This window comes from Antennarius striatus, chromosome 2 (genome assembly GCF_040054535.1).
Source record: "Antennarius striatus isolate MH-2024 chromosome 2, ASM4005453v1, whole genome shotgun sequence".
NCBI lineage: Eukaryota > Metazoa > Chordata > Actinopteri > Lophiiformes > Antennariidae > Antennarius > Antennarius striatus.
Window position 1 is genome coordinate 6,819,611 of NC_090777.1, and position 27,180 is coordinate 6,846,790.

The 27,180-nt window shown below is 41.5% G+C and overlaps 1 protein-coding gene across 7 annotated transcripts in view; it reads left to right on the forward strand.

Annotated features, from left to right (window-relative positions):
• Positions 1 to 27,180, forward strand: part of stk38a (serine/threonine kinase 38a) — a 57,402-nt gene that overhangs the window by 15,727 nt on the left and 14,495 nt on the right. For 4 of the 7 annotated variants that reach the window (XM_068325265.1, XM_068325304.1, XM_068325286.1 and 1 more), the window contains 8 exons: positions 1,270 to 1,401; positions 2,213 to 2,264; positions 3,467 to 3,589; positions 13,056 to 13,139; positions 13,237 to 13,360; positions 17,172 to 17,326; positions 22,330 to 22,441; positions 22,696 to 22,757. In XM_068325265.1, coding sequence (XP_068181366.1) covers positions 1,271 to 1,401; positions 2,213 to 2,264; positions 3,467 to 3,589; positions 13,056 to 13,139; positions 13,237 to 13,360; positions 17,172 to 17,326; positions 22,330 to 22,441; positions 22,696 to 22,757 — 843 coding nt within the window. In that variant the 5' untranslated portion in view covers position 1,270. Of the gene's footprint in view, positions 1 to 1,048; positions 1,085 to 1,269; positions 1,402 to 2,212; positions 2,265 to 3,466; positions 3,590 to 13,055; positions 13,140 to 13,236; positions 13,361 to 17,171; positions 17,327 to 22,329; positions 22,442 to 22,695; positions 22,758 to 27,180 lie in introns of all 7 variants that reach the window. The other 3 variants (XM_068325296.1, XM_068325313.1, XM_068325322.1) reach the window with 3 other exon arrangements.

A 27,180-nucleotide genomic window follows, 5' to 3' on the forward strand; every position in this document is an offset into this window, starting at 1 on the left:
AAAATAGATACACAGTCTAATTCCGAAATGGAAAAATTGTATTTCATTGCACATAAAAACAAAAACATGCTCATCGAGTTGATTTTGAGCTCCAAAAACGTTGCCATAGGCTTCTAACATAATTATATACAATTTGTGTCACTTATGCCACTCTTCAAAGGAATTTTTCAAAATAAGACTGCAACGTGAAATACACGAATCCTGACCCATATTTGCATCACATGACAAAATACACCAATCACGGTACATGTTTGCATCATTTGACAAAATGTACGAATCGAGAGACATGTTCAAATCACGTGAATACATGCATCCCCGCTTGTACGATGGCGACTAAATGGATGGAAATACGACACCTGCCATCTGATTATAAGAAGCCATCTGAACCACTTGTCTTAGATCAGATGTAAACAATCGTATCTCCGGTTTTCCACGGTCAATCGGCTCCAAATAAAAGCCAAAAGAGAGTTTCACATCTATACTGTTACATAAACATGTGCACAGCAATCCACGTGACAGACTTTATTTTTTAACTATCGTTTAAAAACATCATGTGATCTGATCAGGGGGGCATTATCATAGGGCTTTAAGGGTTAAAATGATTTACAGTCTTATATCTCCATGAACGCCTGTATCAAATTGTGCTACGGTTGATGCAGGAAATCATAATGCGCCATGGATTTATACACATATCTTAAAATGATTTACAGTCTTATATCTACATGAACGTCTGTATCAAATTGTGCTACGGTTGATGAATATTTATACTTAATGTTTCAAGAAATCTGGTGATAATATTGACCCTGAATGCACATCTGCCTTTGAGGCCTCAGGGACATATGCAGTCCCAACTCATTTATTGATCTTTATTCTACCAGTGTAAACTCAGTATAACAATTGAGAGAATATCTTTGTTTAAAAGCACCTCCACACATTGAAGATCTGCCTTTGAGTGGAACCTATTTATATTGCAGAAAACACTTTCACATTTTCACAACAGCAGTTTCAAAATCTTTTTTCATGACCAAAAAGTTTTCTGTTTTTATAGTTCGACTTTTGTGACATCTGACTTGAGCAATGCAAGGTATGATTTAGGCAACACATCTGCTAGTTTGCTAAATTTGCTTTCTTCTCAGTTGTGCAAAAATTTGTCCAACTACTTTTCAACAGACTTATTTGATGTGTTTACTGAAGCATGCATTGACAGATTGCATTGACAGATTGCATTATACTATATTGTGTACTCACTCCATTGTCTTTGTATTGAAGTATGGCGATGACTGGCCAGAGCTCATGCTACTCAATGAGTAACCACACCAAGGAACGGGTTACTATGGCCAAGGTGACCCTGGAGAACTTCTATAGCAACCTTATCGCCCAGCATGAGGAGAGAGAGATGAGGTACTAGTCAAGCTGTTGACTCATCTGCTGAACCATGAGAACCAGCCCCTAAAGTTTGAAATCTTGTTGGTTGTATTAATAGTTTGATAGTGACTTTAGAAGAACAATAATTTGTTGGTGTTTTTTCAGTCATTTTTGAAGATAAATTTGGCCAGCAATTCCGTCATTACAATCCCTTTTTCAGTTTGACTTGAAAGCAAGTGTATCATTGTCTTTTATCTTTTTTATATTAGTGTTGAGCTGTAGTTGTGATCATGTTGACCGTTTGAGTCTCACTCATCAGTACGTCCTGCTCACCTGCCTTTTTTTCCTCCGTTCTGTAACTTTAAAAAGATGGGGGAAATGAGGAAGAGAAAGATGTGCAACAACACCAGTAATTGATGTTGTAAAAGGCTGTCAAAAGTATATGGCATGTTTTTTACGGTAACTATAAATAACAATGCCAGCAATAATTACATTTGAAATACAATCTGCTTTACAAAACAGTTGATGTGTAAAATCTAAAGGGCGTTATGAAAACTAAACTAGAGATTTTAGAGCAACTTGTACTGCCAAGCACTAATGTCTTCTTCAGGGAAGAACTTCGTTTTTGCAGTGACACAATGAAACTGCATTCTAGGTATCTGACAATAGTGTCACTTCATAGAAAAAGAGTCCACCTGCCTGCATTTGATACCTGTCACCAGCTCAAATGTTTGCTACATTGTGAAATTCAACATCTTATTCTCTTTAACGACATAAATTGAATTGTGCGATATGCATCAACTCAATGGCTTAAAAACTAGGCTAATGTCAGATTATGTTTTTACAGGCAGCAGAAGCTGGAGAAGGTAATGGATCAGGAGGGCCTGGCTGATGAAGAGGTGAGGCACAAACAAACCCGTCTTTACTGGATGCCAACCGCCCATTCAGCTTTTTACATGACCCTAACCAAGTAGTTTTGGTTAAGCTGCTGACATCATGACTCGAAACCCCTCCATCACCACATCACTATTGTCCGCCACCAGCTCCATTGGCTTCGGGTCCAGTTCCACATTTAATTCAAAATCCTCTTAACTTTCTAGGCCATCCACTACCTCGCTGCCTATTCCAGCTGATGCCTATTGCTCTTTCATTGATTTGATCTATTTTTTATTGTTGATACTTATATTGTACTTTTTGTATTTCTTTATGGTGTCCTTGAGTGCCAAGAAAGGCACCTTCAAATAAATGTATCACTATTATTATTATTATTATTATTATTATTATTTATTATGATTGTTAACCAAACCAGGTGGAGGGTTTACCACGAAGTAGGTGTGTCCTTTAGCTGATGTGTGTCAACAGATGGTCCTACTTGAATAGTCACACATGTTGAGAGATCTGTTGAGGCAGTGGCATGAAATGCTCTGTATAGAATTTCTTGAATTGGATGTGTTTATGTGTTTACCCTAACTCTTTTGTGCTCTTCCATCACATGATTTTGAAATTAAGAGGTTGAATTTCAGCTATTACTTTAGAAACATGCGATTTTAAATAAGTACACACGTGGACAAAGATTTGGTACTCCTTGTTTAAGGAAGTAAAAACCTGACAAGTCATGATAGATACTATGAAAATGAATCAATGAAAATGCCGTCTCGAGAAGACACCCTTCAAACCTGAGATAACTGGAGCAGTCTGCTCATGTGGAGTGGGACAAATAAATGCTGAGTGTGCAGAAATCTCATTGATAGTTACAGAAATCAATTGATTGCAGTGATTGCCTCAAAATGATTAATTTCTTTACAGGATTAGTAAAAGTTCTTATCTTATGTTAGGATATTATCATTTTTGTCTAGGTCTGTTATATGAGTTTATTTTTTAAATAATTCTTTTGAACCACTGTTGACAAGCATTGTCACTTTTCATTGAATTTTTACTTATTGTTTGCCAGTGCTTTTGTTAAAATTAGAATTATTTCTGACCTTTTCAGGTTTTTATTTCATTAATCATGTGGTACCAACAATTTTTTCTACTTGTGAAATATGCCGGTGATATCATGTTTTGCATAGTGAGGTTTTTAAAAAGTGTCTGTACTCTGTAGAAACGTATGCGACGTTCTCAGCATGCCAGGAAAGAGACTGAGTTTCTGCGTCTGAAACGCACCCGACTTGGTCTGGAGGATTTTGAATCCCTGAAGGTGATTGGACGAGGAGCTTTTGGTGAGGTAAAAACTTTTTGCCCTAGTACTTCACGGATGATAATCCTTGAAAGTTGAATCTGAAGCAGTTAGACTTTTGTTTCAGGTTTGAAGATGGCTCACCTCTCATTCACAAGGATTCAATAGTTCTGACTGCTGGGGGAGTTTCAAATATTTATACTCCTCTGAGGTTTTCTGACACACTGAAGGTCATGTTTTCATTTGATTCAAAGATACAATTATGGGTTTGGTCACAGTCATTGATACGAATGTTTGCTTTTACTAATATGGCGTCATGTCTGTCGTCAGTACAATTGCCTCAAAGTTTTAACAATGGTAAAAATTTATGGTTAACTTTTAATTTCCTATAAATGCTGATTTAGATTTGTGTTGTGATATTTCATGTTTTGGTATTCATCCATAAAAATGTAAAGAAAAAAAAAAGCTATAACTTAGGATTTTTGTCATTTATATCTTATCAGCAGTGATTTTAAGGTCATTTAAAGGGACAGGAAACTCATTGCAAAGGAATATATATATAATTTTTTGTTGTTGTTTTTTTTGTTTATCATTATGAAAAAAATGTCTGGCATCATCCCTGGTGTCAGGACACCTTAAAATCTGTGCTGCAGCAGCACCGTCACATGGGGTCATGTGTCATCGACGACACCTGTCACTTCATCAGTCAGGACAGCCATTAAAGCACAATTCGATCAATGAAGCAATATGTCTGATAAAATCATGGTTACCTGTGAGGTGAATGGATCTTCCAACACCACTGGAGTTAGACGCAAAAATAAGAACCTATCTTTATTCCAAGTACAGTGGGGCCAATAAGTAATGAGCAACCTAAAAAATTTGCAAGTTCACCCATTTAAAAAGATAAGAGGTTTTTAATTTTCATCATAGGTGCACCATCATAGGTGGCCAATAAGTATTGGGCAACCAGCAGAAGTTACGTTTAATACTTTGTAATGTAGCCTTGGTTGGTAATGACAGAGGTCAAACGGTTCCTGTAGTTCCTGACCAGGTCTATACACACTTTAGCTGGTATTTTGGCTCACTCCTCTGCACAGATCCTCTCTAGAGCTGTGATGTGTGAGGGCTGTCCCTTGTCAATGCAGAGTTTTAAATCCATTTTTAGGTTTTCGATTGAGTTGAGGTCTGGAGACTGGCTAAGCCCCTCCAGAATCTTGATATGCTTTTTACGGAGCCACTCCTTGGTTTTTCTGGCTGTGTGCTTCGGATCGTTATCATGCTGGAAGACCCATCCACGTTTCATCTTCATTTCTCTGACCGAAGGAAGGATGTTTTTACCCAAAATGTCAAACATATGGCCCCATTCATTGTGCCATTGATACTTTCAAGAATCCCCAAAGCATGATGTTTCCAACCCCATGGAATGGTGTTCTTGGGATGCAACTCAGCATTCTTCTTCCTCCAAACAAGGCGAGTGGTGCTTAAACCAGAAAGTTCAATTTTGGTCTCATTAGACCACATTACATTCTCCCAATCCTCCGCTGGATCAACCAGACAGTCTTTCAGACGGGCCTTAACATGTTTTATGTTTAGTAGGGAAACCTATTGGGCAATGCAGGATTTCACCTCAAGATGAAGTAGTGTGTTACTTATTGTCATCTTTGTGACAGTGGTCACAAAGATGATGTCATCTGTCTCCAAAGCATTGACCAGTTCCCTCCGTGTAGTTCTGGGCTGATTACACACTGTTCTCCGGATCATTCGAACCCCATGAAGTGAGATCTTGCATGGAGCTCCACTCCCAGGGAGGTTGCCAATGTTATATTTCTTCCATTTTCTTACAGTTTCCAACTGTTGATCTTTTCTCACAAAGTTGTTTACCTATTGCAGTTTGACCCATCCAAGCTTTGTGCAGTTGTATAATTTTATCTCTGATGTCTTTGGGAAGCTCTCTGGTTTTGGTCATGGTGAAGACCGGAGTCTGACAGATTGAAGGTGTGCAGGTGTCTCTTATGTATCTAATCAGTTTAAACAGGTGCCATTTACACTGTGAATACGAGGCAGGCAGGCAGTTCAAAACCATCGTGCCCCATATGCTCCTAACACGTAGCATTAATCAAAAGTGGCAATATGAAGCGCCACTATGAAACAAAGCACAGAGCTTTTGAGCAGTTAGATAGATAGATAGATACTTTATTAATCCCAGAGGAAATTGTATAAGTTATCCCCTGAAGTCCGAGCTGAGGGCAAAATAGCCAAGCAAAATGCAAACGAATGTTCACTAAAGGCATAGTGGATTTTGGGGCAACATAAAAAATCTTTTCGTGATGGGACAGTTGTGAAAAAGTGCTGAAACGCTGTTGTTGAGACATTATTGAAAATCATGTTTCCTCTTGTGGGTACATTGATCAAAAGACCGTGGCTTTGAAAGCCCAAATCTTCTCAAAAATGTGGATTAAGTATCATTTTCTGTCAGGCATTCACACTGTTATGACCTCCTGATGGCAAATGCAAAAAAAAACTTTGAATGTGTTTGGATTGTTCAGCTGCATCAGCAAGGCCTCTTCCAGCATGCCATTGCTGCTGAAATTGGATGAAGTAAGACAGTCACTTTAAAGTTCTTAAAAGATCCTGAGGGTAATAAGGAAAAAAAGTCAAGAGGTAGATCCAAAAAAAGTTTTTCAGCCCCAGTCTGGGGTATCCAATTGGCTGTCCGTTGAGACACGAAATGAACCTCGACCTAAATTAAGTTGGTCACTGGTGCCAACTGCAGTCCCATAACCATTAGACGATATCTGTCAGAGAAGGGTTTAAGAAAAAAACACGTCTTCAAACACCCTGTCTCTTTCAACGGCACAAAATTGCCCATTGGAGTTTACATGAGAGCACCAAAATGAGGCATTGAAAGGTGGAAGAAAGTTTTATTTCTGATGAGAAAGAATTTAACCGTGACGGTCTTGATGGTTTCTAACGTAACTGACATGACCAGGAGTTTCACCTGAGATGTTTTCTACATGACATAGTGGAGGGGGTGCCATCATGATCTGGTTGACTTTTTAATTCAATGGAACAATGGAGCCTCAGGTTGTGCAAAGACATCAAAACGCCAGCTGGCTATGTGGAGATGTTGCGGGGGGCATCCCTCATGACTGAAGGCCATCGTCTGTGTGGTAATGACTGGGTTTTTCAACAGGACAGTGTTGAAGTCCACAGCACACGACTGACAAGGGACTTCTTCCATAATGAATAAATAATTTCACTTTTAATCCCAGGAGTTCATCCACTATGTGTACTATCCGAGTAGAAAGACACAGTTAATGCCTGAATCAATCAAGAAGTGTTAGCACACAAAATTTCTATTGAGTCTATCTTTTGCCAACTAATGGGTTTGGCATCTGTGGCTCATTGAGTGTAAGATGAGATACCCATGTGTCCAAAGTCTTCAGACATTATGATGATGGTGGTGAGAGTTCATCCATTGTTTTATGGGAGTGGTCCCCAACTCCCAGGCTACTGACCTGTACCGGTCCGTGAGTCAGTTGGTACCGGGTCAAACAGAGAGAATATGTAAATTACATTATTTCCATTTTATTCATTTTCTGATTGAACGGTGTTTTGTTTTTGAAAATTACAGAACTGGATTCTTTCCTCCATATCTATGACTCACTTTTGACAACTGTCAAGATGTTTGCCTTGATAACATGATTACAGTATTTTCCGCACTGTAAGGCGCACCTAAAATCCTATAATTTTCTCATAATCCTGTAGTGTGCCTTATAATCCGATGTGCCTTGTATATGAATTAATATTAATATTAGTATTTGATAAAAACAAGATCGCTGAAAAAAAGCCAGCAGTCATGCGGCACTATGTCACCAGGGGCACTCTCAAATAGTATTCAGGCCGTACTACGCCCCCTAACAACACTAGTCAAGGGCGTCGCCGAAATGCCGACTCTCATTCCTGCTGTTTGACGGCAGAGCAGCCTGCTGAGAAGAACACCGGTGACCAGCTATGACAACGTAGCAAAACATTGGGAATTTTCAACAATTCTATTAATAAAGTTTGACTGACTGACTGACTGATCTCAGTATTTCCCAATTACTGTGGCGCCAGAAATAACCCACTTTAAAGTTAATTGGTCTAAAAAATGCTATTGTCGAGTGTCAGTACTGGATTCTAATGACGGTCAATTCTATTAGTTTGCGGAAACACACGGAGAAACTGGCATAAAGGCGAATGAAAGACCCTCAAAGCTGAACTTCCAGCCTTTTCTGAAATATCAACAGACAACGGTACCTGGTGTGCTGCACTGATTGGCAAATGTAGTTGATAGCTCTGGGCGGGCGGCGGAGGGGCACATTTAGGTTTGTGTATTCTGTCAGCTGCGAAGTGCTGTGAGATTCACGCCGGTGAGACAACGACGTTAAAGTCAGTTCTAGGAGTAAAACAGCGTCACATTTGCCAGTAAATTTGCAACCTGACATTAAAAGCTGGTTAAAAATTGTTTAGACAGCAAATAGCTGCACCTCCCCTCCCACTGGACTACTGATCTATCGAAACAATATTTAATTAACGAAGACGAACGTCGCTGCTTCAAAGTTCAGATGAGGAAATAATCCGCCCTGTTCGAACTGAGTGGACACGTAATGAATTCAACCAGTTTTAATGTCGGGTTTTTTAATATGCGTGTTGACTTCTTTCTAAGATGGGAACGTGATCAGGTGATCAGGTTTCATTGATGAGGCTCAGAATGGCTCATTGAAATAACAATAGGGCAATTCACAGCTGACTGAAGGTACTCGCAGTCATGAATGCTCTAGCTAGTGGACGGATAGCGCAACTACAGCCACTAGTTTTTTAAATCTAAATAATTTTTTTAATATATGTGCCTTATAATCCGGTACGCCTTATATATGAAATAAATTATAAAAAAACAATTCATTAAAGGTGTGCCTTATAATCCAGTGCGCCTTATAGTGCAGAAAATACTGTACCTTCTTTCAGGGTCCGCTCCGGCTGCTAACGCAGAATGCGTTATCGCTTAATTGAAACTCCCAAGCAGGCAAAACAAACATAAAACAAGCAATACGATGTTACAAAAACGCTGCTAATAAAGTTGCATTCACATTGGATTCAAGTTTATTATTAAGAAAACTGTTTTTATTCTGGTGATATTTTGGATTTTTCTGCCACACCTTAAAGGCCAGGCGGTGAAAATATTGTACGTTAAACCGGTCCGTGGTGCATAAAAAATGAGACCACTGTTTTATAGCATCTGAACATTTTGTTTTGCATTAATGTGTTCTTCATTTGAACGAGAATTTTGTGCTTTAAGTCCACCATGTCACATGTACAGTGGGGAGAACAAGTACTGTATTTGATACACTGTCAATTTGCAGACCAAAGATTTCTGGACCATTTCTGGAGACTGGCAAGGCCACTCCAGGACCTTGAAATGCCACTTACGGAGGCCACTCTTTAGTTGTTCTGGCTGTGTCTCAGGTTCGTTGTGCTGGAAGACCCAGCCATGACCCATCTTCAACTGAGAGAAGGAGGTTGTTTTCCAAGATTCATGGCCCCGTCCATCCTTCCCTCAATATGGTGCACAGTATTTTCTGCACTATAAGGCGCACTGGATTATAAGGCGCACATTTAATGAATTGTTTATTTTATAATTTATGTAATATATAAGGCGTAACGGATTAAAAGGCGCATATAGTAAAAAAAATTAAAATAGATTTAAAAAACTAGTGCCTGTAGTTGCGCTATCCGTCCACTAGTTAGATCATTCATGAGTACATTTAGTCAGCTGTGATTGGCCCTAGTGTTAGATAGATAGATACTTTAATAATCCCGGAGGAAATTGCACATATCCACTGCTCAGCCAAACACCAGGAAAAAAACAAAACAGGACATACCACAAGACATACACTACACTAACAGACACATGTAGCATTAACAGTACATATACTAAAAAAATTAAAATATAAACAGTATAAAATTTAATTAAATCCATTTAACCGTGTGCTGACCTCGCCACACCCCCCCCCCCCCCCCCCGAGAGAGTCATTGTACCCCCTGATGGCACGGGGCACGAAAGAGGACCTCAGCCTCTCTGTGGAGGCTTTGTGTGACAGCAGTCTGTCGCTGAAGGTGCTCCTCTGCTGGGAGAAGGTGGTGTGCAGGGGGTGGTTGGTGTTGTTCATGATGGCCCTGAATTTAGACATGGTCCTGCTCCCCAGTACTGTCTCCACAGAGTCCAGGCTCAGCCCGACCACTGAGCCCACTCTGCGAATGAGTCTGTTAAGACGGTCCATATGTCTTTTCTTGGCCCCACCACCCCAACACACAATGGCGTATGACAGCACACTGGACTGATAGAACATGAGAAGGAGCTTAGGACAGATGTTGAAGGAGGCCAGCCTCCTCAGGAAGTACATCCTGCTCTGCCCCTTCTTGTACACACAGTCCGAGTTGAGTGACCAGTCCAGTCTGCAGTCTAGCTGCAGTCCCAAGTACTTATAGTTTCTTACCACCTCCACCTCAATGCCCTTGATGATCACTGGTTGTGGAGAGGGAGGTGCCCGCTGAAAATCCAGCACCATCTCCTTCGTCTTAGAGACGTTGGGCTGGAGCTGGTTCTGTTGGCACCACTCCACGAAGTCAGTCACCAATGCCCTGTACTCCCCCTCATCACCCTCCCAGATACATGCCACAATCGCAGTGTCATCTGAGTACTTCTGTATGAGGCATGTATCCGAGTTGTGCTTGAAGTTCGATGTGTAGAGGGTGAAGAGAATGGGGGAGAGCACGGTCCTCTGTGGCGCCCCTGTTATTTCAATGAAGCCATTTTTAGCCTTATCAAGGAAACCTGATCACTTGATCACTTTGCCGTCTTAGAAAGAGGTCAACACGCATATTAAAAAAAACCTGACATTAAAAACTGTTTAAATTCATTACAAGTGGACCACGCAGTTCGAACAGGGCGGTTTATTTCCTGATCTGAAGTTCAAAGCAGATATTTAAGCTCCGACGTTCGTCTTCGTTTATTAATTAAATATTGTTTCGATCGATCGGTAGTCCAGTCCAAGGTGAGGTGCAGCTATTTGCTGCTGTGTGTCCTAAACAATTTTTTACACTAGTTTTTAATGTCAGGCTGCTAATTTACTGGCAAATGTGACGCTGTTTTACTCACAGAACTGACTTTAACATCGGTCTCTCACCGGCGTGAATCTAACAGCACGTCGCTGCAGACAGAATACACACTGGGTCTGCGTTGTCGTGTGAACAGCGTATCCTCGGGACTTTTTTATTTATGGGCCCGTGTGTACAAACATGATGGATGGATTAACCTTGTTGATGGCAGCATTTTTGCAGCCGTTTTGTGACAGAGGATGACAGAGGATTCCTATTGGATAACATTTGACTCAATACTGCCACCACATGGTTTGGCATGCTTATAGCCGTCTTCGAAAACACACTGATGCCTTTACGTGTGGACGGAGATTTTTTTGAAAACGCTGTCGTATGGATGTGAATCATTTTCGATGCGTTTTCAAAAAAATCCGTCATCGTGTGGACGGGGACTCAGCTCTTGAAATTTCAGAAAAGACTGGAAGTTCAGCTTTGAGGGTCTTTCATTCACCCTTATGCCAGTTTCTCCGTGTGTTTATACAAACTAATAGAATGGACCGTCACTAGAGTCCAGACTACAGCACAGTGGCATTGACAATTACCAATTACGTGTAAAGTGGGTTGGGAAATACCGAGATCAGTCAGTCAGTCAAACTTTATTAATAGAATTGTTGAAAATTCCCTGTTTTGCTACGTTATCGTAGCCAGGTACCGCTGCTCTGCCGTCAGACAACTCTGCCGCCAGGCTGTTCTGCCGTCAGTGAGAGCCGGCACTTCGGCGACGCCCCTTGACTACCGTTGTTAGGGGGCGTAGTGTCTTCTGAGTGTGCCTCCTGGTGCGGCATGACTGTCGGCCAGACTGCCGGCTTTTTTTCAGTGATCTTGTTTTAAACCAATACTAATATTAATATTTATCCATATACAAGGCGCAGCGGACTATAAGGCGCACTACGGGATTATGAGAAAATGATAGGCTTTTAGGTGCGCCTTATAGTGCGGAAAATACTGTAGTTGTCTTGTCCCCTTTGCAAAAAAACAAACCCAAAGAATGATGGTTCCTCCTCTATGCCTTACCGTTGGGATGGTGTTCTTGGAGCTGTACTCATCCTTCCTCCTCCAAACATGGCAAATGGAGTTGAAAGCACAAAGCTCTATTTTTATCCTGTCAGGCCACATGACTTCCTCCAATTCGTCCTCTGGATCATCTATGGTCATTAGCAAACTTGGGATGGACCTGGACTTGTACTGGCTTGAGCAGGGGTCAGACCATAGTTAATGACCCTCAGATCACTGTCCCTACTGTGAAACATGGAAGAGGTTCGGTTATGTTCTGGGGCTGCTTTGCTGCATCTGGCACAGGGTGTCTTGAATCTGTGCAAGGTAGAATGAAATCTCAAGACTATCAAGGCATTCTGGAGATAAATGTGCTGCCTAGTGTCAGAAAGCTTGGTCTCAGTTGCATATAATGGGTCTTCCAACAAGATAACAACCCCAAAGACACAGTCAAAAACACCCAAGAATGGCTTAGAGAAAAGCACTGGTCTATTCTGAAGTGGCCTTCTATGAGCCCGGATCTAAATCCTTTTGAACATCTGTGGAAAGAGATGAAAAATGCCATCTGGAGAAGACACCCTTAAAACCTAAGACAACTGGAGGAGTATGCTCACGAGGAGTGGGCCAAAATACCTGTTGAGAGGTGCAGAGGTCTCATTGACAGCTACAGAAAATGTTTAATTGCAGTGATTGCCTAAAAAGGTACAAGTTAAAATATTAAAAGTTATGGGTGCCATAATTTTCGTCCAGGCCAGTTTCATTAATAATTCTGTTTAATGACAATTCCAAAGTAATGTCTGATTTTGATTCTTTAATTTTCAATATTTTTTTATTTATTGGTGCTTTGTTACTTGTTTTTTTATGATATTTTGGTGACCATTCTAATTTTTTTTCCATTAACAAAGGGGTACCAACAATTTTGTTGACGTGTTTTGTCCTCACATGAAACGCACATTCTTTTTCTACACCTGCCAAAAGGGGAGAATGGAATGACTTACCCTCATCTTTATGTCCCATCCATAACAGGAAATCCTTAAAACCTGTGAACATGCTTGTAGTGATTCTAAAGGTGTGAAAACCATAACTGGTTAAATTAATTAGAAACATGTTTTAGCCATATTTGAACTCTGATTGAACTGAATTTCATATTATCACATGCACCTGTGATAGAGATTGTGGCCTGTCTACATCTTTACCAGTTTTTTTTAGTAGTTGTGAAGAATCTGTTTCCTTCAACACCATATTATGACACTTTTTCTGAACTACTAAAAAAGATGTTGGTCAGGCCTCTGCCATGTTGGTATTAACCTTGGTTTGGGTCTAGGTTCGTCTGGTGCAGAAGAAAGATACTGGTCATGTGTATGCCATGAAGATTCTCCGCAAAGCTGATATGTTGGAAAAAGAACAGGTGATGAAGAAAACGACACATTGGAGAAATGTTGATACTGTGCATGTGGGATATCTTTTAATCCGAGTTGGTGTATGCGTGTGTTTGTGCTTGCTAGGTTGGTCATATTCGTGCTGAGCGGGACATTCTGGTTGAGGCCGATAGCCTGTGGGTGGTCAAAATGTTTTACAGTTTCCAGGATAAGATGAACCTCTACCTTATCATGGAGTTTCTGCCTGGAGGTAGGATTGTGTGAGAATAATACTGAATAACCTTTCACATTTTAGCAACATAACTGTTCTTGCACCACAGTAATTACTGATCTTTCAACTTTAACGAAGAAATTACTATCTTGAATGTTTTCTGATCTGACTGCCTGAGCACAAAGAATTGTCCTCATCCAAATACCTGATAAACCGACTCCACAGGTAATTTCTGATGACGCAAAAAGAAATCATGCGGAAGTGTTTTAATTAATTAATAGATTTTCCCCACAATCCCAATTTTGACACAGTGTCAACACAATAAATTAAGGAATTAAATCAGTCAGTATAGGAACTACCCATAATTACAGGTTACACACTCTTCACACCGACTTAATTTCCTGGGGCCCATTTTTCATGGGGAACAAATCTGGCTCACTATCATTGATTCATGTAATATATTAACATACAACAACGGACCAGCTCTTCACTCTCGCAGGGATCCTACAGGGGGCTTGGGAGTATGCTCATCCAGTATGTGTTTTGTGGACTTGGAGAAGGCGTACAATCGGGTCACCAAGGATACACTGTGGGAGGTACTACGGGAGTATGGGGTGAGGGGGCCTCTCCTCAGGGCCATCCAATCCCTGTACGCCCAAAGTCAGAGCTGCGTTCGGGTTCTTGGCGGTAAGTCAGACTGTTCCGAGTGGCTGTTGGCCTTCGCCAGGGCTGCATTTTGTCACCAGTTCTGTTCGTGATTTTCATGGACGTTATAAAGGTGTCGTGGTGAGGAGGGTTTCCAGTTTGGTGGACTGAGGATTGCATCACTGCTTTTTGCAGATGATTTGGTCCTGAGTGCATCATCGGCCTGTGACCTGGAGCACTCACTGGTCCGGTTTGCAGCCGAGTGTAAAATGGCGGGGATGAGGATCAGCACCTCCAAATCTGAGGCCATGATCCTTAACAGGAAGCCGGTGGACTTAATTCTCCAAGTGGGTAATGAGGTCTTTCCACAAATGAAGGAGTTTAAGTATGTTGGGGTCCTGTTCACGAGTGAGGGAACAATGGAACGTGAGATTGGACATTGAATTGTGGCAGTAGGAGCGGTATTGCAGTCGCTTTACCGCACTATTGCCACAAAGAGGGAGCTAAGCCCAAAGGAAAAGCTCTCCATCTATCGTTCAATCTTTGTTCCTACCCTCACCTATGGTCATGAGCGATGGGTCATGACCGAAAGAACGAGATCACGGATACAAGTGGCAGAAATAGGCTTTTTCAGACGGATAGCTTGTGTCTCCCTTAGAGATAGGGTGAGAAACACTGCTATTCACGAGGGACCCTGGTGGTGAGGAAGATGAAGAGGCCGATGGCAGAGCAAAGGACGAAATGGTGGAAGCTGAAAAAGGAATAGTGTTGCATGACTTTTTGGAAGGAGTTAAGACAGGCTCTGGGTGGTCAGGAGGTGCTTCCAGATGACTGGACAACTACAGCTAATGTGATCAGGGAGACAGGTAGGAGAGTACTTGGTGTGTCATCTGGAAGATAAGGAGGCTTGGAGGTGGAATGAGGAGGTACAGGAGTGTATACAGAGAATGAGGTTAGCTAACAAGAAGTGGGACACAGAGGACTGAGGGGAGTAGACAGGAGTAGAGGGAGATGCAGCGTAAGGTGAAAGTAGAGGTAGCAAAGGCCAGACAAGGGGCTTATGATGACTTGTATACTAAGTTGGACAGTAAGGAGTGAGAGACTGATCCATACAGGTTGGCAAGAAAGAGAGACAGAGATGAAAGACGTGCAGCAGGTTAAGGTGATTTAAGATAGGAATGAAAGTGTATTGACAGGTGCCAGTAGTGTGATGGGAAGATGGAAAGGGTACTTTGAAGAGATGATGAACGAGGAAAATAACAAAGATGAGAAGGGGTGGCTGTTGCAGACTAGGAAGTTGCAAAGATTAGTCATGATGAAGTGTGGTGAGCATTGAAGAACAAGAGTGGAAAGGCACTCGGTGCTGATGATTTACTTGTGGACGTATGGAACTGTCTAGGAGAGGTGGCAGTAGAGTTTGTGATTGAATTGTTCAAAATAATCTTTTATAGTGAGAAGATTCCTGAGGAATGGAGAAATCTGTTGGTTCCAATTTTTAAGAACAAGGAAGATGTGCAGAGTTCTGGGAACTGTAGAGGAATGAAGCTGATGAGCCATACGATGGAGTTATGGGAAAGAGCAGCTGCAGCTAGAGTAGGTGCCCATAGACAAACTGTGGTATTGTATGAAGAAGTCTGGAGTGGTAGAGCGGTGCAGGACTTGTATGAGGACTGTAAGACAGTGGTGAGGTGTGCTGTAGGTGTAACAGAGGAGTTCAAGGTGGAGAAGTGACTGCATCAGGGATCAGCTGAGTCCCTTCTTGTTCGCTATGGTGATGGACAGGCTGACAGATGAGGTTAGACAGGAATAGTGAGAGCATGGAACAGATGAAGGAAAAGTTAGAGAGATGGAGTTTTGTTCTGGGAAGGAGAGGAATGAAGTTTAGCTGCAGTAAGACAGAGTACATGTGTGTGATGTGATGTGATAGAAGAGTTTCAGCTAAAAGGAAAGGTGTACAAAACTGGTGATACTGGCGATATTGTTTGGTCCAGAGACAGTGTCACTGAGGAAAAGACAGGAGACAGAGCTGGAGGTAGCAGAGATGAGGATACTGAGGTTGTCTCTGGAAGGATAGGATCGGGAATGAGTACATCAGAGGGACAGCACATGTTAGAGGTTTTGGAGATAAAGTCAGAGAGGCCAGACTGAGATGGTTTGGACATGTCCAGAGGAGAGATAGTGAATATATTGGTAGAAGGATGAGTTTTGAATTGCCAGGCAGGAGGTCCAGAGGAAGACCAAAGAGGAGGTTTATGGATATAGTGAAAGAGGACATGAAGGTAGTTGGTGTGAGAGAAGAGGATGCAGAAGACAGGGTTAGATGACGCAACCGATTCGCTGTGGCGACCCCTGAAGGGAAAAGCCGAAAGGAGAAGTTTATCTGATTTCTGGATCTGATAACTCATGAAAGTCTCCCTTCCCCTTGTTGGAAAGAAAAATAAATGGAAAATACCTAAAAACATATGAATACTGTTGATTTCTACCTCGGCAATTGTTTGTTCTACAGAACAGTTGTGGTTGCTTCACAATCTGGGATTTTATGTACCTGGAAAAGGATGCAGTTTTTCCTTATTACTAATGTTCAAGGAAGCGCTGTTCCACCAACCATTGTACAGACTGGGTACATGGCATTCTCCAGATATGCCCTGATTTCTGTGGGTACCACTGACCTGTCCAGATCATGAAAACTCTTTCGTACCCCAAAAGCAACAACAACAAAAATTGGTCAAGTCTGAATACAGTTTTGCCTGTCAGATAGTTCTGTCCTGGTCATTCACCATGATGCAGAAATTCATTTATTCATACATCTTCCGAACTGCTTTATCTGTGGTAGCGGGTCATGGGGAGCTGGAGCCATTCCCAGCTTTCTTAGGGCATGAGGCGGGGGAAACTCCAGACACTATGCCAGTGCGCCGCGAAGCGACACAAAGACAACCATGCACACTCACACACTACGGGCAATTTGGACTGGCCAATTTACCCGAAGTGCATGCTTCTGGAGGTGGGAGGCAGCCGGAGAACCCGGAGAAAACCCACAAAGGCACAGGGAGAACATGGAAACTGCACAGAGTGGGACTCGAACCCGGAACCCCCTTCATGTGCGGAGACAGCGCTACCCACCGCGCCACCATGCCGCCCATGGTGCAGAAATAATCACTTTTTAAATCACCTTTCCCTGTTTGTGCTTTGTGCTGTTGTGGTAAAGGAGACATGATGACCCTACTGATGAAGAAGGACACACTAACAGAAGAAGCAACTCAGTTCTACATAGCAGAGACTGTACTAGCCATTGACTCCATCCACCAACTGGGCTTCATTCACAGAGACATAAAACCAGACAACCTGTTGCTGGACTCAAGGGTGAGTTATCATTAACTATTTTAATTAAACTTGCTACAGAGCTGTGCGTGTGTTAATTCAAATGTAAAGAAACCCAGTGAAGAGCACTTTAGCGATATGCTTCACTGGTTAAAAAAGTTAAGGGAACACTTTAAACTTGTGAACAAATCAATTTTAGTTAAAAACCTTCATTGTATAGAAACTGCTTAAAGACTCTGATCACATGAGGAACCCAGGATCCCGTTCACCATTATTAGGTCTGACATTATTTCAGAGGATTTAATTCTGGTACCTCAGTATGAGGGAAGCACTGGCCATTACATGGAAGTCTGACACTTTGACAAAGATACAGCTCCCCAGACTTCCAGGACATTTGGCTTCCAGGTCTTACAAATACACATTCCCCCAGGTGGAAATTCAACACTTGCGTCTGTTGAACAATTGATTGGCCCACACTCCTGTGACCTTAAGTAATCAGACACACTCCTCTTGGTGTCCTGTTTCAGTCCGCAGTCAGAGCCTGGATTTAAGTAATGCTGATTCCTACCCATGGTTAAGTCAGTGACAGATGATTTTTAAGCATCACAGCCCTTGCCTGTGAATCATGCATACAGTACACATATAACTGAACAAAACTCATCTTTTTACGCTTCTAGAAAAAGATCAGCTACTAAAAGGGACAGTAAAGTTAATTTTAAGTGACATACTGTACGTGTTATTCATCATTATGAAAAATAGAAGGAAAATAAATTTTGTATGTGTAGCATCATCCCTTTGGTCAGAAAAGCTTAAAATCTGCACTGCAGCAGCTTCCGCATTCAGTGGTCACGTGGGCGTCATACGTCATTGGCGACCGACTTAGCTTGACAGCCATAGAACACAATGCAATCCATGACGTGATTAACTATAAATATTATGGTGAACAATTGTGTCAATAGAACATCAGGAAAAAACAAAGACAAGGACCTTTCCTCCTTTAGAATACCTTCTGGGAAGCCAAGAAGGATCCGAGGACCTGCCATGAACACTTATCCTCGGAGGATTTCCAAAGAGATTTGAAGGTAAGATCGTTTTCGGACAACCCATAGTATTTATTCTGAATTTCCAAGGTTTAGTGGATAGTTTATGTCTGGAGCTACTAGAGGGATTGTATGTATTTTTTTATGACTAGATTATCACGTGATTATGGCACTCGCAAAAAGTAAATATCAAACGTCCCTATTTACGAATGTATAAGGATCAGGACCTGACATGCTGTTTTTGTATGTTTTATTTCAGTGTCACAGATCTTTTCAGTAAAATGACATGTCTGTCACGTTTGATATTGTTTACTTTTCGCAAGTGCCATAATCGCGCGATAAGCTGGTCATAAAAACATATAATTCCTCCAGTGGCTCCAGACATAAATTAATCATCCACTAAACCTTGGGAATTCAGAATAAATACTATTGGTTGTCCGAAAACGATCTTACCTGCAAAACTCTTTGGAAATCCCCCGAGGTAAAGTGTTCATGGCAGATCCTCGGGTCCTTGGTTATATTGACCTGGTTTATCCGTGCTCTCCATCTCCTTCCTAGCTTCCCAGAAGGTATTCTAAAGAACAATAGGTCCTTGTCTTTGTGTTTTCTTGATGTTCTGTTGACACAACCGTTCACCTTGCAGGTAACCATGATATTTTTGGAGTTATCGAGTCGTGGATTGCATTGTCTTTTATGGCTGCCAAGCTAATTTGGTCGCCAGTGATGTATGACGCCCACATGACCACTCAATGCTGAAGCTGCTGCTGCGCAGATTTTAAGCTTTTCTGACCAAAGGGAGGATGCTACACATATAAAATTTATTTTTTCTTCTATTTTTCATAATGGTGAATAACATACTGTATATGTCACGTAAAATTAACTTTACTGTCCCTTTAAATAAAATTTTCTTCAGTATAATGTTTTTGGCGTGGCAGTGGCTCAGCGCTAGACCGGACACCCTACGATCAGAGATTAGCGGTTCGATTCCCAGCCATCCTTGGAGTGTGAGCTGACAATGGGAGGTGTGAGGTTACCTCCTGGCCCCTGCTGAGGCACCCTTGAGAAAGGCGCCATCCCCCGTTGAAGCTACTCAGTTGGGGCACACCCTTGAGTCACTGCTCATCACTCAGCCCCCCCCTGTATTTTTTGTTGTTGTACTAATTGCATGCGTACAGGCCCCTAGTCTGTTGTGTTTGTTTCAGGGGCCTGTACACAACATTGCATGCTTTGGGTAACACATACAGTGCACAGCAATAATTAGTACACCCTCTTTGAAAAGTAACATTTCATACAATATTACAAAGAACACAAAAATATATTTCCAAAATGTTCACAGACTAAATTAAACACAGGATCTGTTGAGCTTTTAAACTTAAAACTAAGGTTAATAATGTAACTGAAGTTTTTTTTTTTTTCCGTTTTAGTAAAATTAGTGTGGTGCAGAAATGAGTACACCCCACAACAAACAACTACATCCAATACATTTAGGACTTTGTATTGCCTCCATTACTTGCAATGACAGCCCCAAGTCTCCTTGGCATAGAGGGCACAAGTTGACAACATTTGGCCACATCAATCTTTCTCCATTTTTCAAAGATGAACTTTTTTAGAGCCTGGATGTTGGACGGAGAGTGATGCCCAACCTGCCTCTTCAGTATTCCCCAAAGATGCCCTATAGGGTTCAGATCAGGTTACATACTTGGCCATGGAATCACTCTTCTTCAGAAAGAAAGCCACTGCTGACTTTCTCCTTCAGAACGTCAGCAGTGGCCTTAGATGTGAGTTTTGGGTCATAGTCATGTTGAAAACTGGCGCAATGACCAACGGCCCGAAGTGATGGAAGCATCTTAGCCTTCATCATGAATACATTTGAGAATTCATGATGCCATCAATGAATTGCAGTTCTCCAACACCCGCAGCACTCATGCAACCCCACATAAGAACACTACCCCCTCCGTGTTTCACAGTGGGCACCATGCACTTTTCCTTGTACTCCTCACCCTTGCGACGCCAGACCATTTTGAACCCATCAGTTCCAAAAAGACTGATTTTGGTCTCATCACTCCAGAGTCCCAGTAGCCTTCATCCTTTTCAGCATGGGCCCTGGCAAACTCTAGGCGGGCTTTTTTGTGACTTGGCTTTAGGAGAGGCTTCCTTCGGGGACGACACCCATGCATACCATTCCGCTGCACTGTATGGCGTATTGTGTCACGTGATACAGACTCTCCAATTTCAGCCTCTACCTCCTTAGCCAACTGTTGTGCACTTTAAATGCCGATTGTCCTCAACTTTTTCTCATCACAAAACGCTCCTGCCTGGGTGTCAATTTTCTTAGCCTACCTGTACGTCTCTGTACTTTGGTTGCGATTCCAGCTCTCTTGAATCTTTGGATCACTTTTGGGCAGTGTTCTTACCAATAAGTAAAGCTTTACTGATCTTCTTGTAGCCCTCACCTCTCTTGTGTAAAGCAATAATCCGCTTTCTCAGATCCAGAGACATTTCCTTGCCATGTGGTGCCATTGCTGACAGCAGGAAATGGGAAAGGGCGGTTTGCTTTAGGTAACAGCCTTTTGTAGCCAACTGCCTAATTAACACAGTGTAACGAGTATCTAGACTCACCTCTAGTTAATTGTTTGTTCAGGTCCACATTGGGAGCCTGAAAGGTTGCTTTACTCAGAGACCTTCAGTGGGGTGTACTCATTTCTGCACCACACTAATTTTACTAAAACGGAATAAAAACAACTTAAGTTTTATTATTAACCTTAGTTTTAAGTTCAAAAGCTCAACAGATCCTGTGTTTAACTTTGTCTGTGAACATTTTGGAAATATATTTTTGTGTCCCTTGTCATATTGTATGAAATGTTACTTTTCAAAGAGGGTGTACTCATTATTGCTGTGCATTGTACTGTATATGCATGTACTGTATAGTAGAAAGTAAAGAGAATTTCCCTGTCGGACATAATAAAGTGGACTTTCTTCTTCGTCTTTTGTGCTCATCTGGAGACTAAGTAAGATAAGGAAATTACGTTCACACTGCTTTGTGAAGTGCACTGGGCCACATCAACCTTTATAGGGTGCCACCACTTAATGAGTAGAGAAAAATAAAGGGGACAACAGACGGGTAAAAGGGGAAGGTAGACTGTTGGGGAAAAAAGCAGCTATTCACCATGCTTCCAACATGAAGTGTAATGAAGACTGGCAAAGAAAGTCCCTTATTGTTACGAATATTTGCACAGACATAATACCAGTCCTTGGTGAAGATGGCACTGCCGAAGAGTCACCAATAGATGTCAGGGACGGAATAAAACTCCACTTTGGTCTTGTATCCTCTGGAGGAATTTCCTTTTATCAGCTGCCGACATAGCATTTGGGGGTTTCCATAACACGAGAAAATATAGTCCTGCGTAGAATAGTGAGCTCTCCCAAGTTCACCCACTACCCGGCCCATCTCACCTAAAAAGGCAGTCAGCCTTTGGACTTCTTGACTTTCTGCCGTCTTCCCAATTTGTCAAGACACCAGGGAAATGCTCATTCCAAAAAGCAGAAGCCCTTTTATCATAAATACAAACAGACGAAGATCTTCAATGTCCTGAATGGAAAGAACCGCTAAGCACAGGACTCTTCACATCTCCCAAGAGTCCCTCATGTAACCCACAGTGAATGTCTGTCTCATCTGACTCATCTGTCAGGACTTATCTGACAGACTTGTCGAAATGATTTTATCCACTGCATTGAGCCCAGCTTATCAATTCCATAATTGGTCCAGATGGATTCAAAGAGACAACGCAGACGGGAGATCTTCTGATAGGACAGAAAGAGCAGCAATGAGAATTAGAGAGGGAAAGAAAGGAGACAAGGAAGACTGCATATGCCCTCGTTGAAAGCCTGAAGTGAAGTTTATTGACTTTCGCTGCTTCTTTAAATTTAAATATGAGCCCATATGCATTAAATCAAATGATGTGCTATAGACTTCATTCATTATAATTGGGTGTTTTGTGTTTCCAGGGTCATGTGAAGCTGTCTGATTTCGGTCTGTGTACGGGGCTGAAGCGGGCTCACCGGACAGAATTCTACAAGAACTTGAACCACAGTCTCCCCAGTGACCTCAGTAAGCAAAGTCAGGCAACTCCTTCTTTTTATTTCATGTGTATTTTTATAAAAATATATGCCTATTTTATTCAGTAATAGCCTATTGTACATTTTTTGCATTTTATATTACTGAATTTTCCAGCGTATGACAGTGTTTTTATCAACCCACCATAAATAAAAATGCACAGTAAAAGTGTTGTACAATTTCTTATTGGCTAAGGTGTTACTTGCATCTCTGGTCCCACACCTTGATTTTAACACTGAACTATTCTGTCTCTACAGCCTTCCAGAACATGAACTCAAAGAGAAAGGCAGAAACCTGGAAGAGGAATAGGAGGCAGCTGGTAGGTCTGAATGCCATTATAGCATAAAGGCTGGCTTTTTCATCCACAATGGTGGAGATGCACTATGTTCCACAAGAAAACAATATGATCAGACTTCATACCAAACATACGGAAACAAATGTATTGGTATGATAAACAAAGCGCACCCAACGTAGTCAAAAATCAACGTGGTGACATAACGACTTTGTGTTGGCAAATCATGGATTGTGCTGGGCGGGCAGTGCGATGCCGTAGATCATGAGTCACCAACATGGTGCCCGCGGGCACCAGGTCGCCCGCAAGAACCACAGAAGTCGCCCGCAGGCTTATCTAAAAATAGAACTTACGTCACTACTCACTACAACTAAAATCTTATTTTATTCTGTTGCTATTCTTTTTAAATCATACTTGCATTTATATAGATTTGAACATGACAATATCTTAAAGATATACTAATTATCCATGAACTTTAGATAAGTTTAGGTCATCTCTGACCTACTCTAGTTCAAAGGTCAGTATTGTGCACATGACTAAACCAGTGTTAGTGGATGGTAGGCTAGCGGGCGCAGCGCAGATGGGCGCTAAATGCAGTTTCTGACCCCAAAAAAACGTGGCAGAATTTTTTTAAATCATTTTACAATGAATGGGAGTTCTTTTTTTACAACTGTGAAAGAAACCTGCGTCTGTCTCATTTGCGGGGCGAGTGTGGCGACGCCAAAGCGGCACATTGTGGAGAGACACTTCACTACGTGTCATAAAAGCTACCATGCTAACTAACTACCCACCAGGAAACGCACTACGGGCAGGAGAAGCCGGTGAGCTAAAGGCAGCTTTTGGTAAGCGAGTCTGGACACAACTGACTGTATTTAGAATAGTTAAGTTATGAATGAACAGTTTGAGACACCACCTGCCGGAAACAAATTCCTCGTCTGCTTTTTACAAACGATGGCCAATAAAGCTGATTCTGATTCTGATTCTGATTCTGAAGCTTCGTGTAGAGCTGTGCATTTTTTGATGAAGAACCCTAAACCTCACCATCCTTTTTTGGATGGTGAGGTTTTCGAAGAAGCTATGATGCTTGTAGCTAACACATTATTCAAAGATGAGAAACATGGTCCTGATGTCATCTCTGCATCTCCAATGTCCATCTTGGAGCAAGTACGAAGGCTAGACGAGTGACACCTTTGTATTTAACAGAGCAGCTGGACCGGGATCTCGCTGCCTGTACGTGGTTTAGTGTCCAATATGACAAGTCGGTAGACAACGACAGCACGACCCAGCTGATGATATCCGAACATCATTTGATCACTTTTCTTCAAAAGAACTGCTGACACTTCTGCCACTGAAGACAACAATGCGGGTAGTTGACATAAACACCACGGTCCAAACTTTGTGGAGGAAAAGGTGCCAATACAGAAGCTGGCATCTGTAACAACGGATGGGGCGCCCGTCTAGACAGTGCAAAAATTATCCAGACTGCATTACCACTGCATCGTTCATTAGTAAGCAATTTGTGCGAAAGTGACCGGCTTTGATCACGTAATGACTCCGGTCGTTAAGATCATTAACAGCATCCGCTCCAAAGCTAAACAACACAGAATGTTTAAGAGGCTGCTCGACGAGCTGTCCACTGCATATGCTGACTTGTTGACATTTACAGGATTCACCAGAATTGCAGTGTCAAATTATTCACCAGATTATAATGCACTAGTGAGGAGCATGCATTGCCAGGCCTCCCCTCTTCATAGTAAATGAGCTGACCATAATGAGACAATTTTTTTCATTGTTTAAACTGCAGCAGTTTTTACAAAAATATTGCACAAAATTTTCAATGTTCTCAAACAATTTTTTCTTGTTTAGACAAAAAAGTGTTGTTTTCTGTCTTAAAACTGATAAAAGTGATCATTTGCATTAAAAATACAGCAGGTGTTCCCCTGCTTTCAAATGTTTGAGCAATTGAAGTGTTTCATGTTTAAACATGTTTTTCTGATTGTTATTGTAATGTAAATACTAATAATTGTGGAAAATAATTATTGGTATGTGAACAATAATTTACATAGGGTTAGAACAGCTACTGCTCTTTTAACATCAGTATTATAACGTTATTTATCCATGCACTTTTGTTATTTAGGAAGTTTGTAGCAAACGGGTCCTGTGTAGCCCTTCATACTACTCGGTGGCCATGAAGTGGCCCTCAGCCTCAAAAAGATTGGTGATCCCTGCCGTAGATGAATGTTGGCAGGCTAACTGGAGAAAGAAAACTAACTAATCGCAAGATTGGGAAAAGAGCTAATATTAAAGGAAAAGGCACCTGTCAAAAGAGCAATTGGAAAAGACATTTTAGAGAAGTGATATTTCTGTTAGCTGACTACATGAACAGAACTGTATGTGGTTACATAAAGATCCCATACTATGTATTTTTAACTTAATGTCATTCAGCTGCCAGATGTCCAACTAGACTGTATTCCAAATATTTTGACCTAAAGTGATCTGTGGTCCTAAATATCAGCTTTTCAAAGTCGATTATCTGAGCTACTCACAAAACGCTTCGTTAGAGGCCTCCGGCTGTAGTATGCTAATGAGCTCCGCTGGTCCACGCCTCCCTAACCTGGGTCACGCCCCTCTGAAGGAGAGCGTTAGGCTAACGGGACACTGACCGGCATTACATTTGTTATCATGATGGCGTGTGGAGGCCCCATTGTGTCGCCGTACATTTATGACCCTGAGTCGGACCCAGAAGCGGAGGCTCCTGAAGAAACACCGACGGTGCAGCTGCAGCAGGACATTTCTGAATGGTTAGTACGTGTGAATGTTACTTAGTTGGTTCTGTGTTGTGTTTTGTAACCTACGTCCTCACAGGACCGGAGCATCGTCTGGTAGCTACTTTTTTTCTACTCCAGCCTCTTATCGCACAGTAATAATGTCATATCTGTCTTATTATGTATTTTGTATATGTACAGATGTGTTGACTGCTAAAATGTTGCTGTACTTCAATACGTGACAAAGTCTGTTGGTGGTTCTGACGGTTATTACCATGTGGCTAATGCTAGCTTCTGCTCACGGCGAAGTTACTTTATTTTTATATCACATTGATTTAACCCATTACTAAGATGCAAAATGTTTGAAGCAGTCCTCTGTCACAATACACACGGAGCAAACACTTGCCACCATCACACCAGGTTAATCAGGAAATAGCCAATTAATAGCCATATTGCAGTGATGCCTTCATCTACTCTATTTTGAGATGTCTTCACCTTCTGTTTATTGTGCAGGTGTTCCTTTGGACACTGTGAACGTATGCCAACAGAAGCAGAAAGCATCTGCTGTTTGGAGATACCACACGTAGCAAGCTCACAGCTAAACCACAAAGTTATGTCTCTATTTGGCTACTTTTACAATTATAAATTCAAATGACCTTTTCCATGTTTTTCACTGTAGGTTAGGAGCCGTCTGCAGGAGGTTGATGAGGTTCCGTGCATGACTCAACATCCTGGGTTCCAGCCTGTGTGCCTAAACGTGTACACCCCACAAATGGCCGGTCACGTACTGAGGGCTGAGTATGGCCCTTCACGTCTGAGACGAATGCATCCGTAAGTCGTTCTTTGAAAAATGTCAGAATAAAAACTACACCTATGTCTTATTTTGCTTCATCAGGCATACCTTCATTAATGCAGTAACACATGACAAATATAGCTACAACAAAGTCTAATATATTGTATTTTCGACACCTTGAATTTTGTCTTATTAATAGACATGTTGAAAATTTTTTGGTATTCACAATCCATTTCTGTTGACATATACAAGCATTTATTTACATAAAACAATACTGTACATCCAATAACAATAATGAGAACACAGGGCCATCCTATCAGGCAATCAAAAACAATTGTAATTCTCAGGATTGAAAACATTGTGAAATAAATAATTTTGTGTCCTTTTTCTGTAGATGGTGCAGACATCTGGCCTATCACACCTTTGTTGGCTGGTGCTGGGGCTACTTAGGATGCAGAATCTGGGTCGTCATTCCAGCCTGTATTGTCCTTTGCATACGCAGAGAGTTTCCTGAAGACAAAGGCCACTACCCTGGATTTAGACTGAGTCTTGGTTGAACCTGATCATGTAGCTGGCAATGACCTCCTCCTTGTCCGGACGCTCATACTGGGCAGACAGATTCTCAGGGACAGGAATGGCCAACTTCTCATTTGTGTATGGCATGGGGTCCACCAAGGCTTTGTGTTTTATTGAACAAGTTTTGTAGCTGACATGTTGGACCTCATATTTGACAAAGATATATCTTTACTTTTATTGATATTGTTTGATTCATTTCTAATTTTAGAAAAATTGTTTCAAAATACATCCTGGTACTTACTACTAATTTATTTATTTGTATGGTTACTTTATACTGTGTTTTGTTGTGAGCAATTACCAACAGAATTTCAAAACA